Source organism: Etheostoma spectabile, chromosome 20 (genome assembly GCF_008692095.1).
Source record: "Etheostoma spectabile isolate EspeVRDwgs_2016 chromosome 20, UIUC_Espe_1.0, whole genome shotgun sequence".
In the NCBI taxonomy this organism is placed as follows: domain Eukaryota; kingdom Metazoa; phylum Chordata; class Actinopteri; order Perciformes; family Percidae; genus Etheostoma; species Etheostoma spectabile.
In genome coordinates, this window is record NC_045752.1 from 818,248 (window position 1) to 844,178 (window position 25,931).

General features: G+C 42.3%; 1 protein-coding gene across 1 annotated transcript in view; it reads right to left on the bottom strand.

The window, feature by feature from the left end:
• The window catches only part of slc8a3 (solute carrier family 8 member 3), a 161,581-nt gene extending 145,773 nt beyond the window's left edge, over window positions 1–15,808 (bottom strand). Inside the window, 3 exon segments of the mRNA XM_032499699.1 lie at window positions 3,320–3,951; window positions 3,953–5,188; window positions 15,240–15,808. Coding sequence (XP_032355590.1) covers window positions 3,320–3,951; window positions 3,953–5,101 — 1,781 coding nt within the window. The 5' untranslated portion in view covers window positions 5,102–5,188; window positions 15,240–15,808.
• Window positions 15,809–25,931: the final 10,123 nt, after the last annotated feature.

Consider the following 25,931-nt stretch of genomic DNA (forward strand, 5'->3'; position numbering starts at 1 on the left):
GACCGGACGACGGTTGCAATCGAGGGAAAGATGAATGCGGCCAAGTACAGGGTATCCTGGACGAAAACCTTTTCCAGAGGGGCTCGGACCTCAGACGGGGCCGAAGGTTTACCTTCCAACAAGACAATGACCCTAAGCACACCGCTAAAAAAACGAAGAGTGGCTTCACAACAACTCCGTGGCTGTTCTTGAATGGCCCAGCCAGAGCCCTGACTTAAACCCAATTGAGCATCTCTGGAGAGACCTGAAAATGACGTCCACCAACGTTTTCCATCCAACCTGACAGACTGGAGAGGATCTGCAAGGAGGAATGGCAGAGGATACCCAAATCCAGATGTGAAAACTTGTTGCATCTTTCCCAAAACGACTCATGGCTGTATTAGATCAAAAGGGTGCTTCTACTAATACTGAACAAAAGGGTCTGAATACTTATGACCTGTGATATTTCAGTTTTTGTTTTTAATAAATATGCAAAAATTTCTAATTTCTGTTTTTTTCTGTCAAGATGGGTTGCTGAGTGTACATTACTGAGAAATAAAATGAACTTTTTTGATTTTTGGAAAAGGCTGCAATGAAACAAAGAGTGAAAAATTTAAAGGGGTCTGAATACTTTCCGTACCCACTGTAGACCCCATTTTATACAGTCTGTTTATAACTCACAATCAATCCCAATCAAAGTCTAAAAAAAAAAAAACATATATAAGGTATAAAAAAAGTTATTTTAGAATAAATCAAACAGTGGGAAGATTTTGCGATGTTAACGAAAAGGCCTACTACAAAAATAGCCCTTTTTTAAATTTTTTTTTTGGGCTTTTTCCCTTTCATTTTGAAGGCATAAGTGAGAAAGGGCTCCCCCTGACCAACCCCCAAACAGCCCCGAACTGCATCCCCCAAACCCACCAATCCATTAAAGAACCCTTCGTAAAAATTAAAAACCACTTATTCAAAGCGACAGAAAAAAAACAAAACATCAAAAGGCTCTGGTTTTTTTTCCACAAAACTTTCACCACCGGTTGGTTGAAAAAACCCCAAACACACCATTTAAGTAAAAATAGTGGCCTATTTTGTTATTCAAATGGATCGGTGATTTTGGCGGTCCCCTTAACAAGATCCTTTTATTTTTTACTGAGGCTTTATTAAATTTTATCGGTCTATAAAGTTTCTCCAGATTTTTCCTTTAATCTTCTACCCCAATTCCAAAACTAGGTCAAAAGGGGTTTGAGGGGGCACTTTAATGCATTCATGTCATGTCTGACTTTTGCCTTTGTATTAACAGCACTTTGCCCAAACATTTTTCCCCCGGCAAATAAAAAAATAAATAATCTTGAATCTTGATTTGGATTTTTGAGCGACAATTTCCGACCATAAGTTGTTTTCTCCCGATACTAATACTTTATCCGCTCACAGCGTGTCGCTTGTGCCTTCACAACAAAGCGGTCTGCACTTTAAAAAAGTAAATCGCAGCACGATGTGCCACAATGAAAAAATGACATCCAATAATCACCAAAACCCCCAACAACACGGGGTATCATTTAAAACAGTCTTTCTCCACATCTCTCCCCCTCTACTCCCACCGGCAGCCTTCAGGCCTGGCCCATAAAGCAACTCTCACATAAATCAAGCCAAAACCCTGAGAGCTCAGCAAGCCCCAAGAGCATGCTGATCACCCCGACACTCATTCCCCTCCTGCCGCCGTCTCCTGGGCTGCCTCAGCCCTCAGGAACCCACACCCTGGAGCTCAGACCCTGCCAGTGAGCCACAGCACGCTGAGAGGCTACTGATTGGTGAGGGAAGGGGATGTCACAGAGGCATGTCACTTTGATTTAGTGCCTGCGGACCAATGTGTGAGATGCAAGCGGATGCAAGCTGTGAAATAAACAAATCAATATTTCCCAGGCGCAATTCTGTATACATGCCAGTATCCCAAAGCACTGCCTTACATACACTGGACACAAAAAGGCTGTAATATCATACAATGCATAGCGCCCCAGTGCAATATGAGCATTCCGGGATGGGATCAAAGCGTGCTCTGGTTTATTGGCGTTTCTTTAAACCTATTACAATCGTCATGGGCGGTGCTAAGGTCCGCACGGAGCCGCTGTAGAGAGAAAACTGATTGGACAGGGTAGTCTAGCTATCTGTCTCACTTTACCCTGAAGAGATCTGAGAGGCAGTTAACCACAGTCATCATGAATCCACCAGAATTCCAACTCAAAGAAATCGGAAGGAAAAGGACATCCATGCATCCGGCGGTATTTCCAGGGGCACCGGAGCAATCCCGGAAGTGGAACGTCGTGGATGTGGACTATAGCAACACTGCCAAATAAGCCCACTCTGATTCGAGTCTATGTGCTTTATAGTGCAGACTTTACACAGATGGTACAGCTGACAAGGCTGCATAACGTGGTTGCTTACTACCAAACTGCAAGCTCTATTAGCATAGCTGCCCCCAGATGGAATCAAAGTCTTGTTATTCATCATGACACGGGCTGCCTGCTGACCTAAAACAACGCCATGTACTGATTATTGCATGAACCTTAGCCTGCCCTCTGACCCTTGTAGCTGTAATCTTCTCCCTCTCTTTGTTATACGTTTGCTTTTCTTCCATAATGCTTTCTTTTAATCGAAGCAGACATGACACAGAATATATAAAAGAAAAAGTGCTAAAATCCAGCTCGCAGAAGGGATTAGAGAAGGGGGGGGGGGGGGGGGTTACTTAAGGACTTCCCGTTTCCACAGTTGTGTGACAAATCCCAAAGTTGAATCCCTATTGCACGCAACACACACACACAGAATTGCTACAGACGCAGCTTTGATTAGAGCAAACTCTCTCGACAGGAAAACAAGGGGCTACAGAGAGCACGCTCAGATGAGAGCGCACACTGTCTAAATGTAACCATCTCGTTTTTAAATTCACAGTGATGAGTGCAAACAGCACATGAATAGGTTATTTTCCAAACTGAATGGTGTCAAGAGGCAAAGAAGACAACATCTTTGCATCAAATGCTGAATGAGATGCATGTCTGGCAGGCTGCTGAATAACTCTGAACCTAGCTTTCATATCTTATATACTGTAGTTATCGTTACTTGACAGGTTTATCATCATCAAACTGCAATTAAAAAAAAAAAAAACACAAATCAATAGGATGCAGAAAGAACCAAACAAAAAAAAATGAATTATTTATAACTAAATGCACTTCATTTTCCATAACCTTGGTTGATTAAAAATCATCAATAATAAATCGCCAACAGCACTTTAATGAAAAGCAATTGGCGCACAACCATAAAAAAAAAAAAAAAAAAAGAGTTGCTGTCTTACCAGGTCTCGTCGTTTTTGAACTCAAGCTCTCCGTAGGTGTCTTCAAAGTCCTCCCCTCCTCCTTTGGCGAGACCCTCCATGGTGCGATAAGGCACAACGACTGTCCCCCTTGCTCCAGAAGTCCTCAGCACTTTCACTTCCATAATACCAATGCTCTCACTGATGTGCACCGAGCTGCTCTCAAAGGTGAAGATGCCCGAATGATCGTCATCCAGAATGGTCACGGTGGCCACGGCGGGGAAGCCCAGCATGGCCTTTGGGTATGGGAGACTGTTGGGGGACAGCACCTCGTCCTCCGTCTCCAGGACACGCAGATTACAGAGCCGCACAAAAAAGTGCTCGTCCTCTTCAAAGATGTCGTCGTCTATGATGCCAATGTTTATTTCCTTGATCATCTCTCCTGGTTTGAACACCACTGTACCCTCTGAGAACTCGTAGTCGGCCCCAGCGTTAGCCGAGCCGTCTTCAGTCTTATAATCCACATAAATGGTCTTGTTGAGGTCGCCACCCTTTCTGGTGATGGACAGAATGGCAGCGCCACAGTTCTCGAGGCACTGGTAGACGGCAGGCTCAAACGCAATTCGAGACACGTACTCTTCTGGCTCCTCCACGTGCACCTCCTGCACGCTGATGACTCTTCTTTGCCTGCTCCGCGACGTGTTTCTTCAGGATGTTTCCCGCGCCCGTCATCATGCGTGTAGCTTGAATGCGGTAGAAGGCACGGCTCTTTTGCTGGTGGGAGAGAGCGTAGTAGTTGGCCATCTCAACCAGCTGATCCATCTCTTTCTCGGGGTGCTTCTGCTTCAGGTCTTTCAAGATGCGGATCATGTCGCGCCGGGACTCGTCAACCTCTTTGCTCTCAGGCAGACCAATCAGATTGCTTGCCGCCCCTCCGTCCATGAAGTGAGAGTTGACCATCTTGCCGTCCATCTCAATCCCCTTGGAGCGTTCTGCCTCCGTCTCGATGATCACACCCCTGTGTTTGTCGGTGCGATACTTCTTGTGCATGAACTTGTAGAAGAGCAGTCGTCTGTCCGCTACCCATGCAAGGAGTACGCATATGGGGAAGAAGGCCAGTGTGAGTAGACCCTCCCAGACCTGGACTACGTTGGGAGAGAACACAGCCAGAATCATGTAGAGCCAGATGTAAGCAAAGATGCTCCAGCCTGCAGTGACAAAGAACACTCGGAGGTGTTTGATCTTGCGTACCTCTCCTTGGGGAATGACGGACACACAGAGGCCAATGATGACAAACATGTTGAAGGCCGCACTGCCGACAATTGTGGCAGGCCCGAGCTCACCAGATTTGAACCCATGTCCACAGATCTCTATCACAGAGAGCATAATCTCAGGGGCGGACGAGCCCAAGGCCATGAGGGTGAGGTTCGAGACCGTTTCATTCCACACCCGAATTGTGGTGGTGGTTGTTTCTCCATTGGGCCTTTTGATGACGAGTTCCTTCTCCTGGGAGGTGATGACCTCAATGGCCGCCATGAAGCGGTCGGCAATGATGGACACTCCGAGAAACATGTAGATCATGGCCACAAAATACACAATGACCCGTGCGATCTTGTCTCCCATGGAGGGATCCTCGGGATACCAGATGGGCAAGATGATCCCTGCATGACACTTGGAGTTTCCCGCGCAGGTTGCATTGCTTGGGGTTAGCAGAGGGCTCGGAGTGGTCCGGGCCTCTGTACAAAGGAAGGCTACAGCCACAGAGACCAGCCCCAACCAGAGGCAGGCTGACGACCCTGGCTTTACAGGCCTTGAACCCTCCATGCACCCTCCTTCGTCTCAAGGGTCCTTACCACACTGACAGTCCCCCTGGGATCCAGCACTGGGCTGTGACCTTCCTCCACTCACCACCTAAACACAACAGACAGAAACAACAAATATTATATGAATTATATATATATATATATATATATATATATATATAAATATATTTAAGAGACAAAGAGTCTACTCTCATATGGGATATCTTTTGCTTTGTAAATAGTTATTGTATTTTCTTAATGCATTACTTATTAAACATAATAGTTCAGTAATTACTTTAATCCCATAATAGAATGGTTGTCCAACCTTAGACTCACATTTTTTTGTAACACAAGTTTGAGGAGCGGTGTTAGCACAAGTGTGTAAGACTGTGTTTGCATTTCAGAAACATACACTGGGAAAAGAATTTCTCAGTTTCATAGTAGTGAAGAAAACAAAATCCCAAAAGTCTTCCCGTAAACTTTTAAAGAAATTTTTGCCCCCTTCTTTACAAAAAAGCAGTCGGGGAGACCTTTGTGTTTTCTTTAGGGGCGGTCGGGAAAATACTTCCAATGTTGGGGTTTTATGAGATATGTGGTAATAGGAACGTGGGAAAAATTTAGTTTTAATAAAATCAGGCCTGGGGGCCAAATTTTTAAAAAATGAAATTTTTTTTTTAGTTTTTGATGTGGATCGTGCGGCCAAAAAATGTGGAAATTTAGTGTGATTGTCTTTGGGTCTGGGGGGGAATAAAACCCCGTCGGAACCCAAAACCCCCCGCTCGGCCGGCGTACAATGCTGCCCAAAATAAGCACTGTCCAAAATGTCGGAATTTGCAAAAAAAACAGGGAGAGGGGAGGGAGGAGGGCCATCAAAGGGAAAAATGAAAAAAAAGGGTTTCAGAATTTTCCCGTCCAAAAATTTATTAAAACTGGCTCAAATGCACAATCCCACTTTTCCCCAAGAGGGCAGCAGCTTTTCAATAACCCAAAGAAAACGTTTTCCGAAGTCGGAAAAAATCAGGCCCAAGCATTTTTTTACCTCTTTAGACTTTTTGGATAAGGGCTTTACAATTCTTTTTATGTAAAAAGCGAAGGCCAGAGGCAATGGGAGCAACCCAAAAACAGTTAAACCCCCCCCAAAGGGGGAGGGGAAAGGGGCCCCTTTAAGAGATAACACAGGGGATTTATTGTAAAGGGTTTTCTAATGTACCTGGGATTTTTGGGGGTTTAGGAGAATGGGGGGGCCCCATGCAGCCTTTTTACCAAAAACCCTGGGCCCCCGAGATAAAACCCCGAAGTTGTGTCTCCGGAGAAACTCAAGGATGATTTGAATTTAAGGGAAGGGGAGAATGACCCCTTCAGAAGCTAAGAATTGAAGGTAAACATTCTGTCCTGGATTCACTGGAGGATTTACATGTTTTTTTATTACTGTCACACTTGTTTCCCTTTGCTTTTGTTGAGCTAAATGTAGTTGAAGCTTTCGCCTTTTTTAAACCCAAAAATGAATTTTTGTTTTTCTGATTGCGGTTAAAGGTTGATTACTTGGGGGCCCCCTGACTAAAATCTGTTAAAAGTACGCACTCAGGCACCTTTTAAAGGAAATTTGGGGTAAAAAGGCCCCCCCTAAAAGGCATAGGGTTTTGCTTGTTTAAGGGAGATTTCTTATTCGATTTAGCTATTGTGCAGTACAAGGATTGAAGACTTTTTAAAAATACTGAAAAATCACAGGGGAATTGTTGAAATTTAAAGCCCACAACCAGAAAACCACTGGCTTGTTAGGGTAGTGGGCGGTTTTTAGGGGAAATTTTATGATAGTTTAAACAGGAGCCGGGTAATTTTTAAACAAATGACACAATTAAAAACCAAAATTTTTGTCTCTGGAAAACCCGGTCGTGTCAAAAAAACACCCCTAATGTCGCAAAAAAAAATTCAAAGTTTTCTTCAAGTTTTGTGTGCAAACTGAGAGTTTCAAAAAACCAATTAATTTATTCTGGAATAAACCATTCCTAATATTTCTAATTTAATGGTTCATAGACACAAATGATTGCATCACTATCAGTATTACGATGTCTTTTAAGGGATCACAACCTCAATAACATTTAGAAATATATGTCTTTCCAGAAGAGCTTTTTTTAAAGAGGTGATAAAACTGAAATAATGCAGGATATCTCAGCTTGAAATGAAACTCCTTAGATGTTAAAAAAAAAAATTGCAGATTGCAGAGCAGCACACTGATCTGGAGGATAGAAGAAGGGATGACAGCGAACAGCAGAAGAAACGAGAGACAAGGAACTTAAATTTAACTGAATCAGCAGAGCCATTGATATGGACAGGAGCCAGCTATGCAATCCCAGTGAGAACCGACAGCGCTGAGCACAAACAAAAACAACGGGGAAATAATTGAGTGACAAAGTTGTAACTTAATGAGAGAAAAGTTGCATCTGAGAAACTATGGATTTTGCAGCTCTTATTTGTATCAGTCTAAAATTTTAAAACCAAAAAATCCCCTAAAAGGGCATTCTTTTGGGAATGAAAAAAAATGTGTTCCTTACAGCCTAGAAACCAAGAACCTGTCTTAAATTCTTTTATTGAAAAGTAACAGAAAAGGGAAACTTTTTAAAAAGGGTGAAGAATGTTGCTTCCCTTTGAGAAACGGAGAGCCTGCTGATGCACTTTTCCCCCTTTTTTTATTGTAGGGGGGATGGTCAAAACGCAAGGGCAGAAACGAAGCATTTTCCCAAAAATAAAAGTAGAGAGTTTCAGGTTACAAACCCGGGGGGGAAGATTAAAGACTGGCATTTTAAATTTGGGTGATAAACAAAAAGGAGAGTTCCCAAATCCAAAAAGTCAAAAATAAAAAACTTATTATACATACTAAAATATGTTATTTTGGAAGGTTGGGGGTTGATCTCACTATTTTTGATAGTCTTTATAACGCAACGTGATTAAGATTACTCCCGGTGACCTGCCAAGTCACGTATGGCTAACAAGATTTCTACATTTAAAATCCACACAGAGCAACATTAATTACCTTGCCAGAAAAGTTTAGTTTTTTGGTTTGAGATGTTCCCTATCAGTATCGCCCAAAACTGCCTCAAATGGGATCAAGGGAAGTACCGGAGTTTACAGCGATCCCTTTTCAGGTATAAAGCCCCAAAAAAAAAACTAGGTTAAGTAGTTTATTTATGCTCTTTTTCTGTTATAACTGACTGTCCAACAGGATAATAAAGAAAGTTCTGTGGATCATTGTTGCTCTGTTTCACAAAGAGTTAACCTACAACCAGACAAAGATCAAACCACTTATATCATACATACAGACATAGTTATACATTGGAAAGGGTTCGTTCATCTCAGGGACTATTGACTAGCTGTCTATCATATCACGCCAACGGGCATTAAGATACTCCATCGTTGACCTCCAAGTCAACTGTATGTAACAGAGTTTAGATACACATCCCACCATAGCGACAGTAGTATTCCTGTTGCCAAAACATTGACGTGTTACAGCGTTAGATATTTCCATCATACGCGGCCAATACTTCCTGATATACTGTATCATATCGGGACAGAGTACGCGAGTTATCAGCCATCCATACGGGACAGTGTATAAAGCCTAGAATATAATCCCACTAAGGACAGTAGTTTATTCTGCTTTTTATGTATCATACTGACTGTAAACTGCGTAGATAATACAAAGTTCTGGGACATTGTATACTGCTGTTAAGAGTATCATATCCGATCCAACCAACATAGATAGAAATACATATCCCATCCATACAGGGACAGTAGTATACAGCTGTTAGATATCATATCCCATCCATACAGGGACAGTAGTATACAGCTGTTAGATATCATATCCCATCCATACAGGGACAGTAGTATACTGCTGTTAGATATCATATCCCATCCATACAGGGACAGTAGTATACTGCTGTTAGATATCATATCCCATCCATACAGGGACAGTAGTATACTGCTGTTAGATATCATATCCCATCCATACAGGGACAGTAGTATACAGCTGTTAGATATCATATCCCATCCATACAGGGACAGTAGTATACGCTGTTAGATATCATATCCCATCCATACAGGGACATAGTACACGCTGTATATATCATATCCATCCATACACGGGACAGTAGTATCTGCTGTTAGATATATATGCCCATCCATACAGGGACAGTAGTATCAGCTGTTAGATATCATATCCATCCATACAGGGACAGTACTATACTGCTGTTAGATATCATATCCCATCCATACAGGGACAGTAGTATACGCTGTTAGATATCATATCCATCCATACCAGGGACAGTAGTATACTGCTGTTAGATATCATATCCCATCCATACAGGGACAATAGTATACTGCTGTTAGATATCATATCCATCCATACAGGGATAGTAGTATACTGCTGTTAGATATCATATCCATCCATACAGGGACAATAGTATACTGCTGTTAGATATCATATTCCATCCATACAGGGACAATAGTATACTGCTGTTAGATATCATATCCATCCATACAGGGACAGTAGTATACAGCTGTTAGATATCATATCCCATCCATACAGGGACAATAGTATACTGCTGTTAGATATCATATCCCATCCATACAGGGATAGTAGTACACAGCTATTAAAACATGATATAATATATGACACACTGGTATTGGATCAATACTCAGGTATCAGAATTGGTATCGGGAAGCAAAAAATGGTATTGGACCATCTCTAGTTGTCGGTTCGGTTTGTCCTGTTGGTTTGTTGGTGTCTCAGCAGGATTATGAAAATAAACTACAGGCCTGAATTTATTGACACTGGGTGAAAGGGTGTAGTACAGGTCATGGAAGAAGCCATTACATTTCGGAGCGGATCCAAATCACGATGCAAATACAAAAAAATATTTTTCATTTTTGTTAACACAGATAGGGCGCTTGGGCTACATTCATGTGGTTTTAGAAATATTAGAAAAATGTGACTAGGAAAAATTCACACTGCATTAACGTTGTAAGACAGGGCGTGGGTTGGGCAGAGGTGTACGCTCTCCGAGTGCCTTCCTGGGCTGAAGTCATGTTTCGGTCCACATTAGGAATACAAATCCAAGATATGACTATTCTTTTAGATCTGTTTCGGTCTACACCAACTCCAGAGGGAACTATGAGGCTCCTCAGCAGCTAAATGCTGCATTACGTTCACCAGCTAGCTTGTTCACTAGCTGGCTACCATTATCCGTCTACTGTTTGGTGCTGGGAATGTAGAGTACGGTCGATGTTTATTGTTTTTTTAGCTTTAACAGAGCTGCTACAGCCAAATATAGAGCCGTGAGACTGAACCAAAACAGTAACGGTGTTATAATGGTCACTACAACCAACCTCATTTAAGTACAGGTACTCACAGTATCTAAAAAATACTCATTATAGCAGGTTTAAATGAGCTGACATTTACTGTCCTTTTAACACTTCAGGACTTCAATGCAGACAGGTGGAGACTCATGTCTCCATGTGTCAATGTGCTATAGTATGGAAGTGATGAAAAAGAGTTAATGGGCTCAGTCGGCCTACTCTGGATAAACACGTACAACAAAACAAGCCAAATACCCATAAGTCCAAGAGTAAACTACTAGAGTGACACAGAGAATTATAAAGATATAAAGGCCATACAGTAACACTGGACAGGGACTCAGTTGTCAGCTAACTACTTCATGCCTTTTCCATATTCCTGCCAGACATATCAATATATCACAAGCTGAAAAATAATGATGCTCAGAAAGACGTTTGTATTTGTAAACTAACGTTGTGCTCATTCCAGGGTCTCCCAAAAGACAAGTTTATGCTATATACTAAGTAGTAATCGTTTTTGTGCATGTAATAAAGGAATTCCTAATGAAATTTACCTCATCCTTAAGGCCCTACTATCACTACTTCCTCTACTGCTACTGGTATGAATATTACTTTCAAAAGCATTACTATACTGTAGTATAGTGTTATATATAGCATTACTATACTGTAGTATAGGTCCTAACACTAACAATACTGCTACCAACTACTACTACTAATCTAACATGACTATTTCTAGTAACCTTGTTACTACGACTACCACGGCTGACACAAGGCTGTTAAAGGGATACTGCATTCCTTTAACCCTTGTGTTGTCCTTGGGTCAAATTGAGCCGTTTCTAAGTGTTTTATATCCGAAATATGGATTTCTTTCAACCAAATTGCCCACAAATAACATGGATAATTCCTTGATTTGGGTGTTTTATTTAATCTTATAGAATTTGAATTCTTTTTTTTTTTTTAATAACGGTTTCAAAACAGTATCCAGACTACACTTTGACATTTACCCATCTGATCCTATCAACATCCTCTGATGTTAACTATAAGTCAAAATTCATAATTTCTGCCTTTTTAACTAAAAACGAAGGTATAATTTGATATAAATGAGGTTTGTTGACCATGAATTCCAAGAATAAGTGTAAAACCTATTATTAAACCAGCTCAGGTTTTTAAAAAAATTCGCCAAAAGCATGGAAATAGTGACATATAAATCAGAAAAAGCGATAAAAACATTGGAAAAGAACAATTCAATTTCAATTTTTACCTGGAAGGACAAGTTCATGGTTAACGGGAAGACAACACAAGGGTTAACATTTCACTTCCCAACCACCATCTCCTATAAATGCCATTTATAAACTAATTTCTGATATTAACATATTTAAAGAAATGTAATGCAACTAATGTTATTATCAACATAATGAGGAAATGTAATTTATTTATCTAGCAAGTTGCAAAATATTGATACTGAACAAACAGTACAATGTTCACTGACAACATGTATCATTTATTCTCTATAATATCCATAGCAACTAAGTCATTATTTGACTTTTTTAGGTCACACATCACTTAGTTAAGGTTAGGAAAGATGGTGGTTATGCAATGAACATTAAGTTATTAACATTTAATGGAAACCACAATCTTCCAGTAACCAAACCAAAAACCAAACGCTTTGTCCGTACGGGACATAAATCTTGCACGTCCTCGAAAATAACATTGCTTGTGAACATAATCCACGCAGCCATTACATTTCCCCAAAGCACATCATTAGGAAAACCTTCCAAACTTCTTTTTGAGGAGACAACGTGGTCCATAAAGTTAGAAGACGTGTCATAGACAGATTTAAAAAAGAAATAAAGCATGATACTTGCTGACTCAAAATCTCCATTTACATCTGATATTAATATTGGGATGTGGACCTAATCTGGAGGATGACCTCTGGAGCAGGGGCCACTGGAAAAGGAGAAGTCTGGTGACATTTGAACTTACCGGGTGGAAAGTTGTATTGAGAATGACCATGTTGTATGGTATGCATTTACACCAGAGCCCCTCCAGGTGTGGTGTGCATGGCCGATCCATCGCATTCTGACCACCTTGCATTCTGCATGTATTCACACCTTGCATTGATTATCATTCAATTCAATTTTATTTATATAGCGCTAAATCACAACAGTTATGTCATTGCGCTTTTCATAAAAGAGCAGGTCTAGACCGTACTCTGTGATGTTATCATGGGTCTTTCCTTCTCCAGACATCCAGATCACATGTTAATGCCAGTTGTAAATGGGGTCTTATTTCCTAGAAGCTCAAAAAATGCTGGAACCTACAATTCCAATAATGCACCCCCACAATGTGCACTGGAGCCTCCCCTGACTAGTAAATGCCCAGTACACATATCCACCTCCAGAACCACAGAAGACATCATAGAACTGTTGTCACAGGCTCAATAGTGCCCCTTTAACAAAATCTTCATATTGCAAAAAAAATGCTAGTGATATATCCAATAGGGATGGATTGATTTGATTGGTTAGTTTATTGATTGAGAATCCGTTTAAGACACACGACCACATAGTCTTGGCAATAATGTAAAGCTCATTAAAATGATTACATTTAACCTCACAAGGGTTTTGTATTTTAAATATTGATTTTGTATCACAGCACAGTGCTGGCAGCTGATGCAGAGTGAACGACTCCATTTCTCTATACCAACATTAGAGCCGTGACCCCTAAATCAGAAGCTACACAAAACAATTTGCATACTAATTACTGTTTTAAGGATTGTATTTTGCATAGTGAATGTAGAGGAGGACTGTCGCTGGAGTTTAATCAAGACTGTTCAGCTGCCAACGAAAAGTCTTACAAATCAACTGAAAAGACAAAGTTGTTTACAAAAACTGCACAGGAACTTAAGAGTCATAATCCAACTGGCATATTTAAATGAAGGGTGAAGTTCATCTTTGACATATTCCAATTAAATCCAACACTGACATCTTCAAGCACAAACAGTTGAGGGTGAACCCACTCAAACTCCATTTACACAACTTTTAACCACTTATTTCTGTATAAAATATAAAACTAAATTATTATTATAGAAAAAAGGGCCCATTATTACAATAAACAACTTCTCCCATCTTATAAAGCAGACATACACAAACGTGTTAATAAAAGGGTTGGCCTGATGCTTAAAGAGATAACTGTGCAAGTAGCCGTATACTGTTATACTGATATAATATATTCTATCAAATGAGTTCATTGTTTTCACAGATTTTTAATCCTGTTAGGTGTAAAATGTCTGAAAAAGCATTTAAACCATCCTAATAGGAGAGGAAAACTAATTCATGTCCAAACTGATTCCATTCCTTTAGTAAGGCATTTTTACCACAAGGAGAGGACACACTATAGGCTTTTTATTTGTATTTTTAATTAAATAAAATGGGTCCAAATCAACTGAATAACAGTTCAGTTGATTTGGACAGTTCAGTTGATTTGTTATTCAGTTGTGTTAGGAAGAAAATTATGTATTGCAAGACTTTTGTTATGAGTGAGGAACCTCAATAATCGATTAAGCAAAAATGCCAAAAAAATACTAATCTCCGGGTCCAGCTATTTTCTTCTGATATTAAACTAAATAACGTTGTATTCTGGAGCTTTGCACTTACCAAACATACTATATGAATACATCCATCTGGCTTTGGGAAATTGTTTTTTTGTGTGATTTTTTAGTGTGATTCATGGATGAAATGATCCTGGCCTACAGATAGCTGAAGCCCTGGTCAGTCTTACTCTATGCCTTTCTCTGCACCTCTCAGATAGGGGATTGTAAAGAGAAAAGCAACATTAATTGGTTTGATTCCATGCATCTTTTAAGTGATCACCACCCTTTATATATTCCCTGACTGATGCAGGCTGCACAGAGTTAAGACAGTTGCTGAGAGGGGAGAGGGCTGCTCTGCTCACAGATCTCTTTCCCTATTTTGGGACGAGGGTCTTGTTTAAAGAAGCTATTTGAGATGCGCGTAAACATGCACTCAGCAGACACACAGAGAGCCTCAGCTGTTGCCGATTAATCATCACAAGGCCGTTTCGCTCACTACACCGACGGCAGTGTAGGCCACCTGAAGGGGGGAAATCCCTGCTGGAGCACCCATAGGCCCGCACCATAACTTACACGATGCATTCAGGCCTATACGTGGAAAGATGCACAGAGAATATACCTCCTGAACCTAATAGGCCAGCCTCAGGAAGCACACTGTGTCCAAATCCAACTCCAAACCGTGACAGGCGGTGCAGAAGAAGCCAAAATAGCCTGGATAAGCAAAAACTAAAGAGGTTATATTAAAACCTGGAAATGCAGGTGTTCAGCCAATCAGCAGCAGGAATGGGCTCGCCAGGCTGTAACTAGTATCCAATACTTGCGCTGACACGCGCCAATTATTTTAATGGCACACCCATTAGACGCTATCACGAATCCATTGCAGCCTGTTGCAATGGATCATATGTGCACAAGGGTGAGGAGCCATGGGAGTTTAGACAGGTTGGACCTCTGGCAGCATGAAGCGCTCCGGACTGACGGACCACATCACATCACTTCTATCGACTGTTATTTGCAGCTATCGCGGATCTTGAAATGCATCCAACATGGTTACTATAGTAGCCTATTACTACAAGCTGTCACATATTCATATAGAAAGCCTACCTGTGTCTCGATGTCTATCGCTAATGGTTTGTCAGGTTACATCACTCATCAACACACTGATTAATTAGCCTAATATCACTGAGTTTGCATCATGCCGCAGGATATTCGTTAGCCTATAACCTACCTGGATGTGTAGGCTATTCCGGGGAGTTTATGTAGAAACTGCGAAATAGCTCCTCTCCGCCTCCCTTTATTATTATTGTTGTTGTTTGGCCGGTCAGATCGCCCTATCAACAGTCACAGTGCAATCTCGCTGCTTGGATGGCTTGCGTAAAACGCGCTCCTCGGACCACAATCCCCCGGTGAAGCCACTGTGTCGTCCTCATGTACGGAGAGGGAGAGAGGCAGATCCCCATGCAGCCGGCTGCTCGGTATGTATTGGCGATTGGATCAAACCGGCTGGAGGTGATCGCCTTTCGTCCAGCTGTCTCCTGCCCGGGCGCCCTCCTCCCCAGATCCTCCCTGTCTGACGGATTGACCGGGTCGCAGAGCTGTCAATGACGAGGGGAGAGGAGGAGGGAGGAGGAGGAGGAGGATGGGGGGGTGGGGGGAAGGAGGAGAGTGGGGGGGGGGGGGGTCGGTATTTTAAGATCAGAGATGGATCTTCAGAGCCCCGTCCGCACGGCTCTCTCTCCCCTCCTGCAAGCCGTGAATCAGCGTCTCTCCTCCTCCCCCTCTCTCGGCGCAGGGGAACTACGATGCCGCTTTTATTGTAGGCTATTCTGTAGTATAGGCACTCTTTCTTTCCCGGCTGTCTTCTCTATAGAAACGACACACTGACATTCATATTAAACGCCTGTACATTAGAAAGGCGCTCAGCTGTGCAGGCTATGGAAGTTACCCAGGCAGCAGGCAGGCAGGCAGGCGGCGGCAGGCAGGCAGGCGGCGGGCGGGGCAGGCAGGCAGCAGGCAGGGCAGGCAGGCAGGCAGCAGCGGGACTTGGCGAACCATCGGAATGACCACGACTCTCTGCGCTAAGTCAGTTTCTGGAGCTTACGATTGCTGGAGATGAGATGATGGAGTAGCCTAGCCTAGCCTATGAATTCTCACCCTCTGATCACGAGTAGCCTATTAATATTAGGCCTGTTGTCGCGCGGTGGAGGTGTGAGGTTGCGCCCTACAGCCCTGCGCCCCCGATTCTTTTTAAAAGTCACACACCACAACACACACACACACACACCACACACACACACACACACACCACACACACACACACACACACACACGGTTAGGCGCGCAACTACGTCACCATCGGCTGAGAGAAGAAAACCTGCACCACAAAGCATGAATTTCATTCGGACCCACAGCCCACCGTGACACGGGTTCACAACGGGAGGGAGAGGGAGGAGGGACAGCTTCTAAGGTCACTCATCTGCGCCATTTCACCCCAAAACGGGCTGCTAATTAAGACAGAAAAATAAGTGACAGCACGAAGATGATCAGTGAGTCACCGGCATTTAATCTTGCCACATGCCATAGACTAAATCTGACACACACACACACACACACTTAGTTTCTGCATTACTTACGAGTAGGCTACCTTTACTAGTAATACTTTAAGTACATTTTCCTGATGATAGGCCTACTTACATATGTTAAAGTAGGCTAACATTTTCAATGCGGGACTTTTACTTGTAAGAGAGTATTTTTACAGTGTGGTATTAACACTTTTACTTAAGTAAAGGATCTGAATTCTTCTTCCACCACTGCACACAATAAATGCATACATGGACTAGGTGCAAGAATTACTAACTAGGCCCTACTAGATTTACTTAGTGTGTGGTTATTAGATGTTCATTGGAGCATTGGATGAGATAATGTCTGATTATGTTCTGTGTAGGTTTACTGTATGCTTAGGCTATTGTGTGTGTCTATGCGCCAAGTGTCGCCATTTGTTTGTCTTGAATGCCCAAGACACATTTCTCCTATAGGAGACAATAAAGGCTTATCCTATCTTATCCTATTGCTGGCCGAGAGTTAGCGTTAGATGAGAAGATACACTATCATGTTTAAGCTAAAGATGTGAAGCCACAGCTGTCAGCTTGTCAGTTAGCTTAGCTTAGCTTAGCTTAGCACACATACTCGGAACATGGGCAAACAGCTAGCCTCTGTCAAAGGCAAGTTTCCACAAATAAAGGACTTTCTATTTCCACGCAAGTGCTAAACACATTATGTTGTCGACAATGGTGGTTCTACTGAAGTGCACACAGAATGATACTCCAAAAAAAAAGTTTATATTATAATACTTATTGTTTATCCACACAAAAGCAGAAGTGTAAAACAAGGTCATTTGATGTTTGTGTTTCTGACAACTTTATATTTAGCCAGAGACAGTTTAGAACCATAGACCGTTACAGAAATGGACCAACAGATCCCGTTGTTCTAGACAGAAACTTTTCCGGTGATGGCTGAGCGTTACTGCGCAGCCTCCAACTGAGCTCGACGGCGTAGATGTGACGTGGGCAACCTTCTGAAAGTTTTAAGTCTTCTGGTAGCTGTGCCAAGAGAAATCTCAATCATTCCCAATGTTGCAGAGACGGAGAGCGTAGGTATAAGTTCGGCGATAACATAGGCACAGGCTAATTATTGCTAACTAACGTGCTAGTTAACATTAGTAAATAAACCTAAACAGCTGATTTAAGTTCAAACTGTCTGCAAGCTTACCTTGTCCTATACGGTAATTCCTCTACTGTGCAATAGTAAGTTGTGTGGTTATGACACAACCGTTAGCCTATTTTTACAAAAACATCTGCTACGGAGCCATAACGTGAGGTACAAGGTAATGGAGCCTTTTATACACTGTCATTTTTCTTTAGAAATAAAAAATACACAAAGAAAGTCTTTAAACACTTCAGATGTAAAGTTATTTGCTGTCAAATGTCAAAAATGATTGGCAGTCAATGGAATGCTAACGGCGGGTGAATGCTAGGTAGCATCAACATGGCGCCATGGGAGCTACGCTTACTGGATGTAAAATCCCAGAGACAAATAAAGTCTTTAAACTCTTCAGATGTAAAGTTATTCACTGTCAAAGTGACGTCAAAATGTATGACGGTCAACGGAATGCTAACGGCGGATGATGGCTTGTTAGCATCAAAATGGCGCCATAGGAGCTATGCGTTCTGAAGAGAGGCTTACCGCCTTCATTAGAATCATAGACAGTTAAAGAAGTGGACCAACAGATCCCGTCGTTTTGGACGGTGACCAGTGAAGGAAAATAGAAGCACTTTTCAGGTGATGGCAAGGCGTTACTGTGCAGTCTCCAACTGAGCTTGTTGACGTAGTTGTGACTTGGCAACCTGTCTGAAAGTTTAAGTCTTCTGGTAGCTGTGCAAGAGAAATCTCAATCATTCCCAATCAGCAGAGACGGAGAGCGTAGGTATATGTTAGGAGATAACATAGGCACAGGCTAATTACTGCTAACTAACATGCTAGTTAACATTAATAATTAAACCTAAAGAGCTAATGTATCTGTGTGTAGCTCCTGTATCTGTGTCACATGGGTTCCTGCACTGCCACGCCTCTTTAGGAGTCTAGCAGCAGTACACTGAGTGTATTCACTCCAGTGAAGTGAACATAGAAATCAACGTGAACACAGATTATAACTGATTCTTTCGCCCCGTAGTCACCAGAGTAAATAATGCACCCACTTTTCACAAGCCACATATCGCTAGAACATTCTGACACTAAAATGGCATTTTTCAGGATTCTTTTCTTTACTTTGTTCGAGACCTGTTTCTGTCTCAGGAACAAACTCTCGCGAGATCTGGCAACACAGATAAGCTTAAGTCAACCAAGTCTCGCGAACGCCCCACAAACTAATTTTTGTAATGCTTAATATTGCTTTTAGCGTAGTGTAAATAGCTGACAACTTGCGAACAAGGCCACGCCCACTTAGGAGACAGAAGTCTAAACCATTTCATACCACCGCTTGAAATGTGCAATCTTGAGCTATACAGTATCTTTGATTAAGAATCTGCTCATCTATCTCGCCGAGAAAACAAATAAGTGTATTTCAAAAATGTCTACTAACTATCCCTTTAAACAAATCCTGCTCAGGGTCCCACAGAGTCCAGGAAACATTCTCATCAAATACCCATCACCTCCTGTGTTTCTTTGTCTCCCTTCTTGTACTTGCATTCCACAACCCAATGATCTTCCCTCCCCGGTAAGATGCATTACTAGCCAGTAGATAATGAGCTTCACAGGGCACACAGTCCTTGATGCAGCACCACCACCCATAACAGCTGCTGACGAGACAGACGAAGCCCCAAAGACAGAGCAGAGCAGGGTGTTCACACTGCCACCACCTCCAATTACAGAATCATACAGGCCTGAAGCATTGTAGAGGGAAAAAATCCTTAAAGTCCCAGGGCAAATGAATGTAATATTAATACGTGATATTAAGAACATAAGTATTTGAATCCTTTTAAATTCATTAGCGGTTAATCAATAATGAATTATAATTAATCCACCCAGAAACAACACGGAGAGACTCGGAGCAGTCATCTTATTGCAGTAGTCACTTTTCTTTTGGGATGGAGCCTATATGCAAAGCAGGAGAAAAAAAAAAAAAAAATCAATTGGATCCGATTTTAATTACATAGTCTGGCAGTGTGGTACAGAATCTTATTAGCCTGTTCAGATTTCCACGCTTGTTAAATTCAAATATGAAATTCAAAAACAATCACTTCCCAAGTGAGGATGGGAGGGATGAGACGGGCCAATCTGGCCAGGCGGCGGCTGCGGCAGCCCCCACCACCAACACCAACACCAACAGCACCACTCCCGTCCGCCATCTTCCACTCCCTCTCTATGCAATGCTGTAATTAGTATGGAGAATATGGTTGGATGTTTTAATGAAGTTTTCTTATCTGTAGGAAAAAGGGTGAAGGCAGAAAACACACTGGACAGATTGGTGTGCAGGCTCTTTAAGTGTACCTGCAGCCAGCCTGTATCAGATTGGAATTCAATGGCTGCTCTTGCCTCTCTTATCAAAGTCCTCCATGTGTTCAGTGATGATTAATGGATTATACTTGTAATCAACACACCAGGCCTGCTTGTGTTTCCCGCTGAGAGGAGCAGCACTTACAAGGGAGGGCAACTTGATGGCCGTAGCCCTGAAACTGACTGCCTGCATTGATTCTCTGAGAGAGAAGCGACTTCACCTCTCCTTACTGTTTTTTTTTTCTTTTCTACTTCTTCCCGGTTTTGCCACAGCACACTTGACGGCTGCGTCCCTGGATCAGTTTCATTAAAACGGTCTGGCATGCAGCAGCAGAGAATCTGGAGCAGGGAACGATACAGTACAGCACAAGAGAATAGTGCTGCACTTGCACTTTGGGATTTGGATTTTCTCTCTCCGTGCTGTGCTCGGCACTCTGCACATGCTGATAATTTGTAGGCCCGAGTCGCAATGACTTTAGTTGGGGGGGAGAAGAGAGAGAGAGAGTCAGGCAGGGACACAGTGAGTGAAGGGAGGGGGGAGGGGGGGGGGGGGGGGGTCATCAGGGGGAGTTGGCACTGACATCACCCCTGGGCGACGTCCGCTTACGACGGTCAGTAATGAATAGTGAAGCTGTGAAATGAGAAAGGTAAAGAGTCACCTCACATCAGAATCTAAAGAGCTTAAGGCTGGAGGGCCACTTCCTGTCACTGGTGAATGTGTGTGTTTAGAGGGTGGTGTGGAAGTGGGGGTCAGACTGAGCAAAGCACAAACCACCCCTTTTCTTAAGGACTCACTTTAAAAGACGCGTGGGTGGGCACCCAGATAGCTCATTTGGTAGACCAGGCACCCATATATAGAGGTTTACTCCTCGACGCAGGGGGCCCGGGGTTCGACTCCGACCTGCGGCCCTTTGCTGCATGTCATTCCCCCCCCCCTCTCTCTCCCCTTTCATGTCTTTAGCTGTCCTGTCAAAAAAAATGCCCCAAAAAATTTTTTTTTTAAAACATAAAGATGCATGGGTTGCAGGGACACATACTGTGAATTTACCCCACCATTTTACCCTACCATAGTGTGCAAAGGTCGATGAAGTGAAGCTTTTTTTAAGAAGTAGGATAGGAAGCTGGAGAAGTGCCAAACCGTGGTGGTTAATAAAAAAATACTCTAAAACAAAGGGCACAAAATCAAACCTGGGAATTATTACAAGGTAAATTAACATTAAAGGAAAACCCTGGAAACCAGCCAACTCCTTGTTATTAAAAAAACCCATAGACAATAAAGGAAATGGACAATGTGACACCATTGTTTTCAACAGACCAGTGAAGAATATTAGAAGTACTTCTCAGGTGATGGCTGTGCGTTACCACCCTGCCTCCAACTGAGCTTGAAGACGTAGATGTGATATGGGCAACCTGTCTGAAAGTTGTAAGTCTTCTGGTAGCTGTGCAAGAGAAATCTCAATCATTCCCAATCAGCAGAGACGGAGAGCGTAGGTATACAGTATGTTAGGAGATAACATAGGCACAGGCTAATATTTCTAACCAAAATGCTAGTTAACATTAGATATAAAACTTAAACAGCTAATGGAGGTCCAAACTGTCTGCGAGCTTCTCCTGTACTATACGGTAAGAAAGTCGCATGCTTATGACACAACCGTTAGCCTGTTTCTACAAATACGTCTGCTACGGAGCCATAACGTGAGCTACAAGGTCATGGAGCCTTTTAAACATTGTTGTGTTTCTTTAGAAATAAACAAAGGACAAATAGAGTCTTTAAACACTTCAGATGTAAAGTTATTCGCTGTCAAAGTGACGTCAAAATGAACGGCAGTCAATGGGATGCTAACGGCAGGTGAGTGCTAGGTAGCGTCAAAATGGCGCCATAGGAGCGATGCTTAGTAGAGGCTGGCTTACCCCCTCAAAAACCTCTTCCTCCCTTGTCCTGAAGGCCCTTTCACACCTCAGCCTCACTAAACTGGAACGTACCACCTGCACAGGTAAGTATAGGGTGAGCTAAACTAAGAAAAAGCAACATTTAACACTCCGGATCCAGAAAATACCATTAGATTCACATTTACAGATACTGCTGACATTATATATGTACACCCATAGCAAAAAGCAGCACAAATATTATAAAAATGTAGTGTGTCTTACCCATTCTCCTACCCCTGGCCGGCCAGCCCTATCTGAGAGAAGTGAATCAGGCACACCTGAATGTACTTTACTTGATTAGCTGGTGAGCAGCTGATCTCCCCCACATCACAGAGAACTAGAATACTATGAACCCATTAACCAACTCAACTGGCCTATGTCATTGTATGCACATCAAATGAAAATGTATCCAATAAACTAAAAACATTACACTGGAATTATTACGCAGACACAAAACACTTCATTTCCAGGGCCTGGTGAGAAAGGAGAAAGGCAGCTTTTTCACAGGTCAGTTCCCCCTTGATTAGTCTATACAGTTTGGGTTTGATTCATCAGGTTTGGAGATATCTGGCTTACAGATTTCTGCCTTTACCTCACTGTGATGCAGGTGAATGATATTTCAATTGTGGAGCTCACAACTCAGAAAACCTAAATTAAACAAAAATCTCAATAGTAAAATCTCTTTTCAGAAGGCGCCCCTACTCTGGGACAATTGTTCCAATGGTTTTGTGCTTGTGACCAGTTCATGCAAAGCCTTGTCTCCTTGCGACCTCCTGTCACAGCTTGTCTATGAGTCGGGGATTAACCACCGGTCAGTTATCCCTATGACATGCTGTCAAAAAACCTAGACAAATAAAACCAAAACTACATACAGCTATAGCAGTGGATCCCCAGAGCAGATTGGCACCATAAACATAAATCTGAGGGATGACAAGCAAATTAAGAAAAGGAAAAATGATGTTACACAAAATGTTTCTTTTTTTATGGCTTTGTTTGCAATTTTGAACCCTTAAATTCAAATTGCCCGAGAAAGAAAAATAATTACTCTTTTGGAGAGTTGGGCCATCACCTGTAATCACAAATAGCTGCTTCTTTTGACATGGCCACACACCGTCACGGTCAACTCATCATGCAGACATACAGGCATCATATGTGCACATAATCATACAGAGAAGAGCTGGTTACTCTTCATATAACGCACCATAACCTTGACCACCGTGCACTAATACATCCGCTCCTCAAATAAAACCCTGACATCTCCATAAATATACAGAGTGCAATGGAGATAGAAAGGAGTCCGGGGCCAAGCTTTCACACTGTATGTACTTTTGGCTCAAATAAGATCCACAGAGACCGGTATTTGCACACACGTAGCATAGTAAAGCTCATCAATGGAGAGAGCCCCTTCTGCAGCTGCAGCTATTGGAGCTGAGCATTCAGTGGCTCACTGGTCTGGAATATATTTGTAGAGGAAGATGGGTGAGAGAGGGATACCCACACTGACTCCATTACATAAGAGACACAGTGCACAGAAGACGAGTGTAGGACACTGGACTCCACTCTCATCTACTCATCTCCCCCGTGCCTTATGGTGCTGAATGAAAGAGAGGAAGAAGGGGGAAGAGGATAAAGAGTAGGGGAATGATGGGATGATACAACGGAGGGGTCAGCTCGTCTGAGGGGCTTGGCTTGCGTGCCAAAACAGAAGCATGTTCGGCTGGGGGGTGGGGGCTCTGCCCAACAGCCACGTCTCCATGGCAACGTGTGGCCCCTGCCTCGGTCCTGGGGAGAGTGGAAGTGACGGCGGCGATCTGTGTGCGTTCTGTCTGCCTCATTATGTGGGGAATGGAGTGAAACAGCCAGGGGGTGCATTTGTTCTGCGTGGACTACCCCTCAGCTGCCAAGCGTCTGTCTATTTATAGAAATGATATGAGAGAGAGAAAGAGAGAGAGAGAGAGACCATTTCTCCGCTCACTTTCCTCCCTCCTCCATGCAGAATAGGTCTATTTTTTTGGCATTTGATTCTGCAGCTCTCTAAGTGACATTTCAGGGAGTCAGTAGATGTAGTGAAGGTAGGGCTGGGCGATAGGGAGGAAATCAAATATCCCGATATTCTTGACCAATTACCTCTATCAATGTTGCGGCAATATTCTAGGGTTGACTGTTGGTGCTTTAACAAAATATCTTCACACTTCTATTTTAGATAAATAATCATCAGTAATGTGGATATAATGACTAAATGGGTAAAGACAAATAATAGAACAATCACAACCGTATGGGAAGTTCAGAAAATGACAACTTTACATGTGACAGCCTTTAAAAACCAAGAAAAGAACTCTTATGTCATATCACTATGTTACGATATATCCAAAATCTAAGACGATATCTAGTCTCATTTCACAATATCAATATAATATTGATATATTGCGAAGGTCTAAGTGAAGGTTAAGGCTTTCACTGACCACAGCTTCATTGGCTTTGCTCCCTATCTGGAAAAGGGGATTAATAATTAAAAAAAATATATTAAAAAACACATTACATATTAGAGCTGAACTAAAGCAGGTTTCTCTACTCTGCCTTTCCGTTCCACAAGTGACAGCCTATTGGTTCATAAGAAGGAAATACATCACATTGGCTGTCAACCTGGGTCGAGGATTCCCCAGGGGAGCCCATTCACAGAATGTGGTCAAATGTTTTGTATTTTGCTCGTGGAACGGAATAATCGTGTCTCTAATCTTTGTGAGAAATGTATTCCTGTGAGATAATACCAGTGGTAATTAATCTTCATCTGGAGTGTGTGAGAGTGTGTTTGGGAGGAGGGACTTTTCATTCATCAAGGGCCAAAAAGACTGAGAGCTGGGATAATCTGGCAGCAGGAACACCAACTCCCAGGGCTGCGCATTAGAGGGGAAAATCTGAATGATCCAGGGGCCACGGAGCTGGAGAGGGCCCCTGGAAGATTGTAGGGATTAGTTATTTTGGGTTTCAGAGGCCGCATTTTCAAACCAGCTACGTGATTCTCGTTTCTAAGACCTCATTAGTTCTCGCGTTCGCAGAATGAAGTTGTAAATATTGAATTTGATTTGTTCTTTTCTTAGCCCATGTCCGATTAATATTTGATCACATTTTCTTGCTTTTTCTAATTAAAAATTGAACAGCACGTGAAGGGGGCGAGCATTCTTCAAATTAGGACTCCAACTTGTTATGCATCCTGGTGGCTGGCTTACGATAGCGAGGCCTCCGACGACTACACCCGTGCTGCATCTCCACAAAAGTACTGCAGTGGGCCGTAAGATCTCCGCCTCGGCGCTCTGCAGTCTCCTTCACATGGGTCGTCAGAAGTGGACTCTATGGAGAAGACGCCAGGCCGTGTGGCTTTGCTAGCTAGAGTTTACAGATGGTTCACCAACACACGGCTTAGCAGTGGTGGAATGTAACTGAGTACATTCACTCAAGTACTCTTACTTAAGTACACATTTGAGGTACTTGTACTTTACTTGTCTGTTCATGCCATTTTCTACTTCTACTCTTAAGATTTTTGCACACAAAACAGCAGTAGTTTATAAAATACGTTTTTCTTCAAGTCCAGCTGAAAGATTAACCATTAACTTTTGTGTCGTCTCCCGTCAAAATTTAAAATCAATTTTGTTGACGCTTTTTAATCAATTCTCGCACTTTTTTCCCTTACGTTTTTCTCCTTTTTTCCAAAACTTAATGCTTTTTTCCAATGTTTGTCACTTTATTTGATATTTTCAACAGTACGTAACCCTAACTTATTAACTTTAGTTTAGTTATTTTAGGAATTTATGGTAAATTAACCTCATTTATAGGAAATTATACCTAATGTTTGAGTTAGAAAAGCAGAAATTAGAAATTAATTAGACTAAAATTAAAGGAATGGATGTTGATGGATAATCCCAGACTGGAATTTGTCATTTTT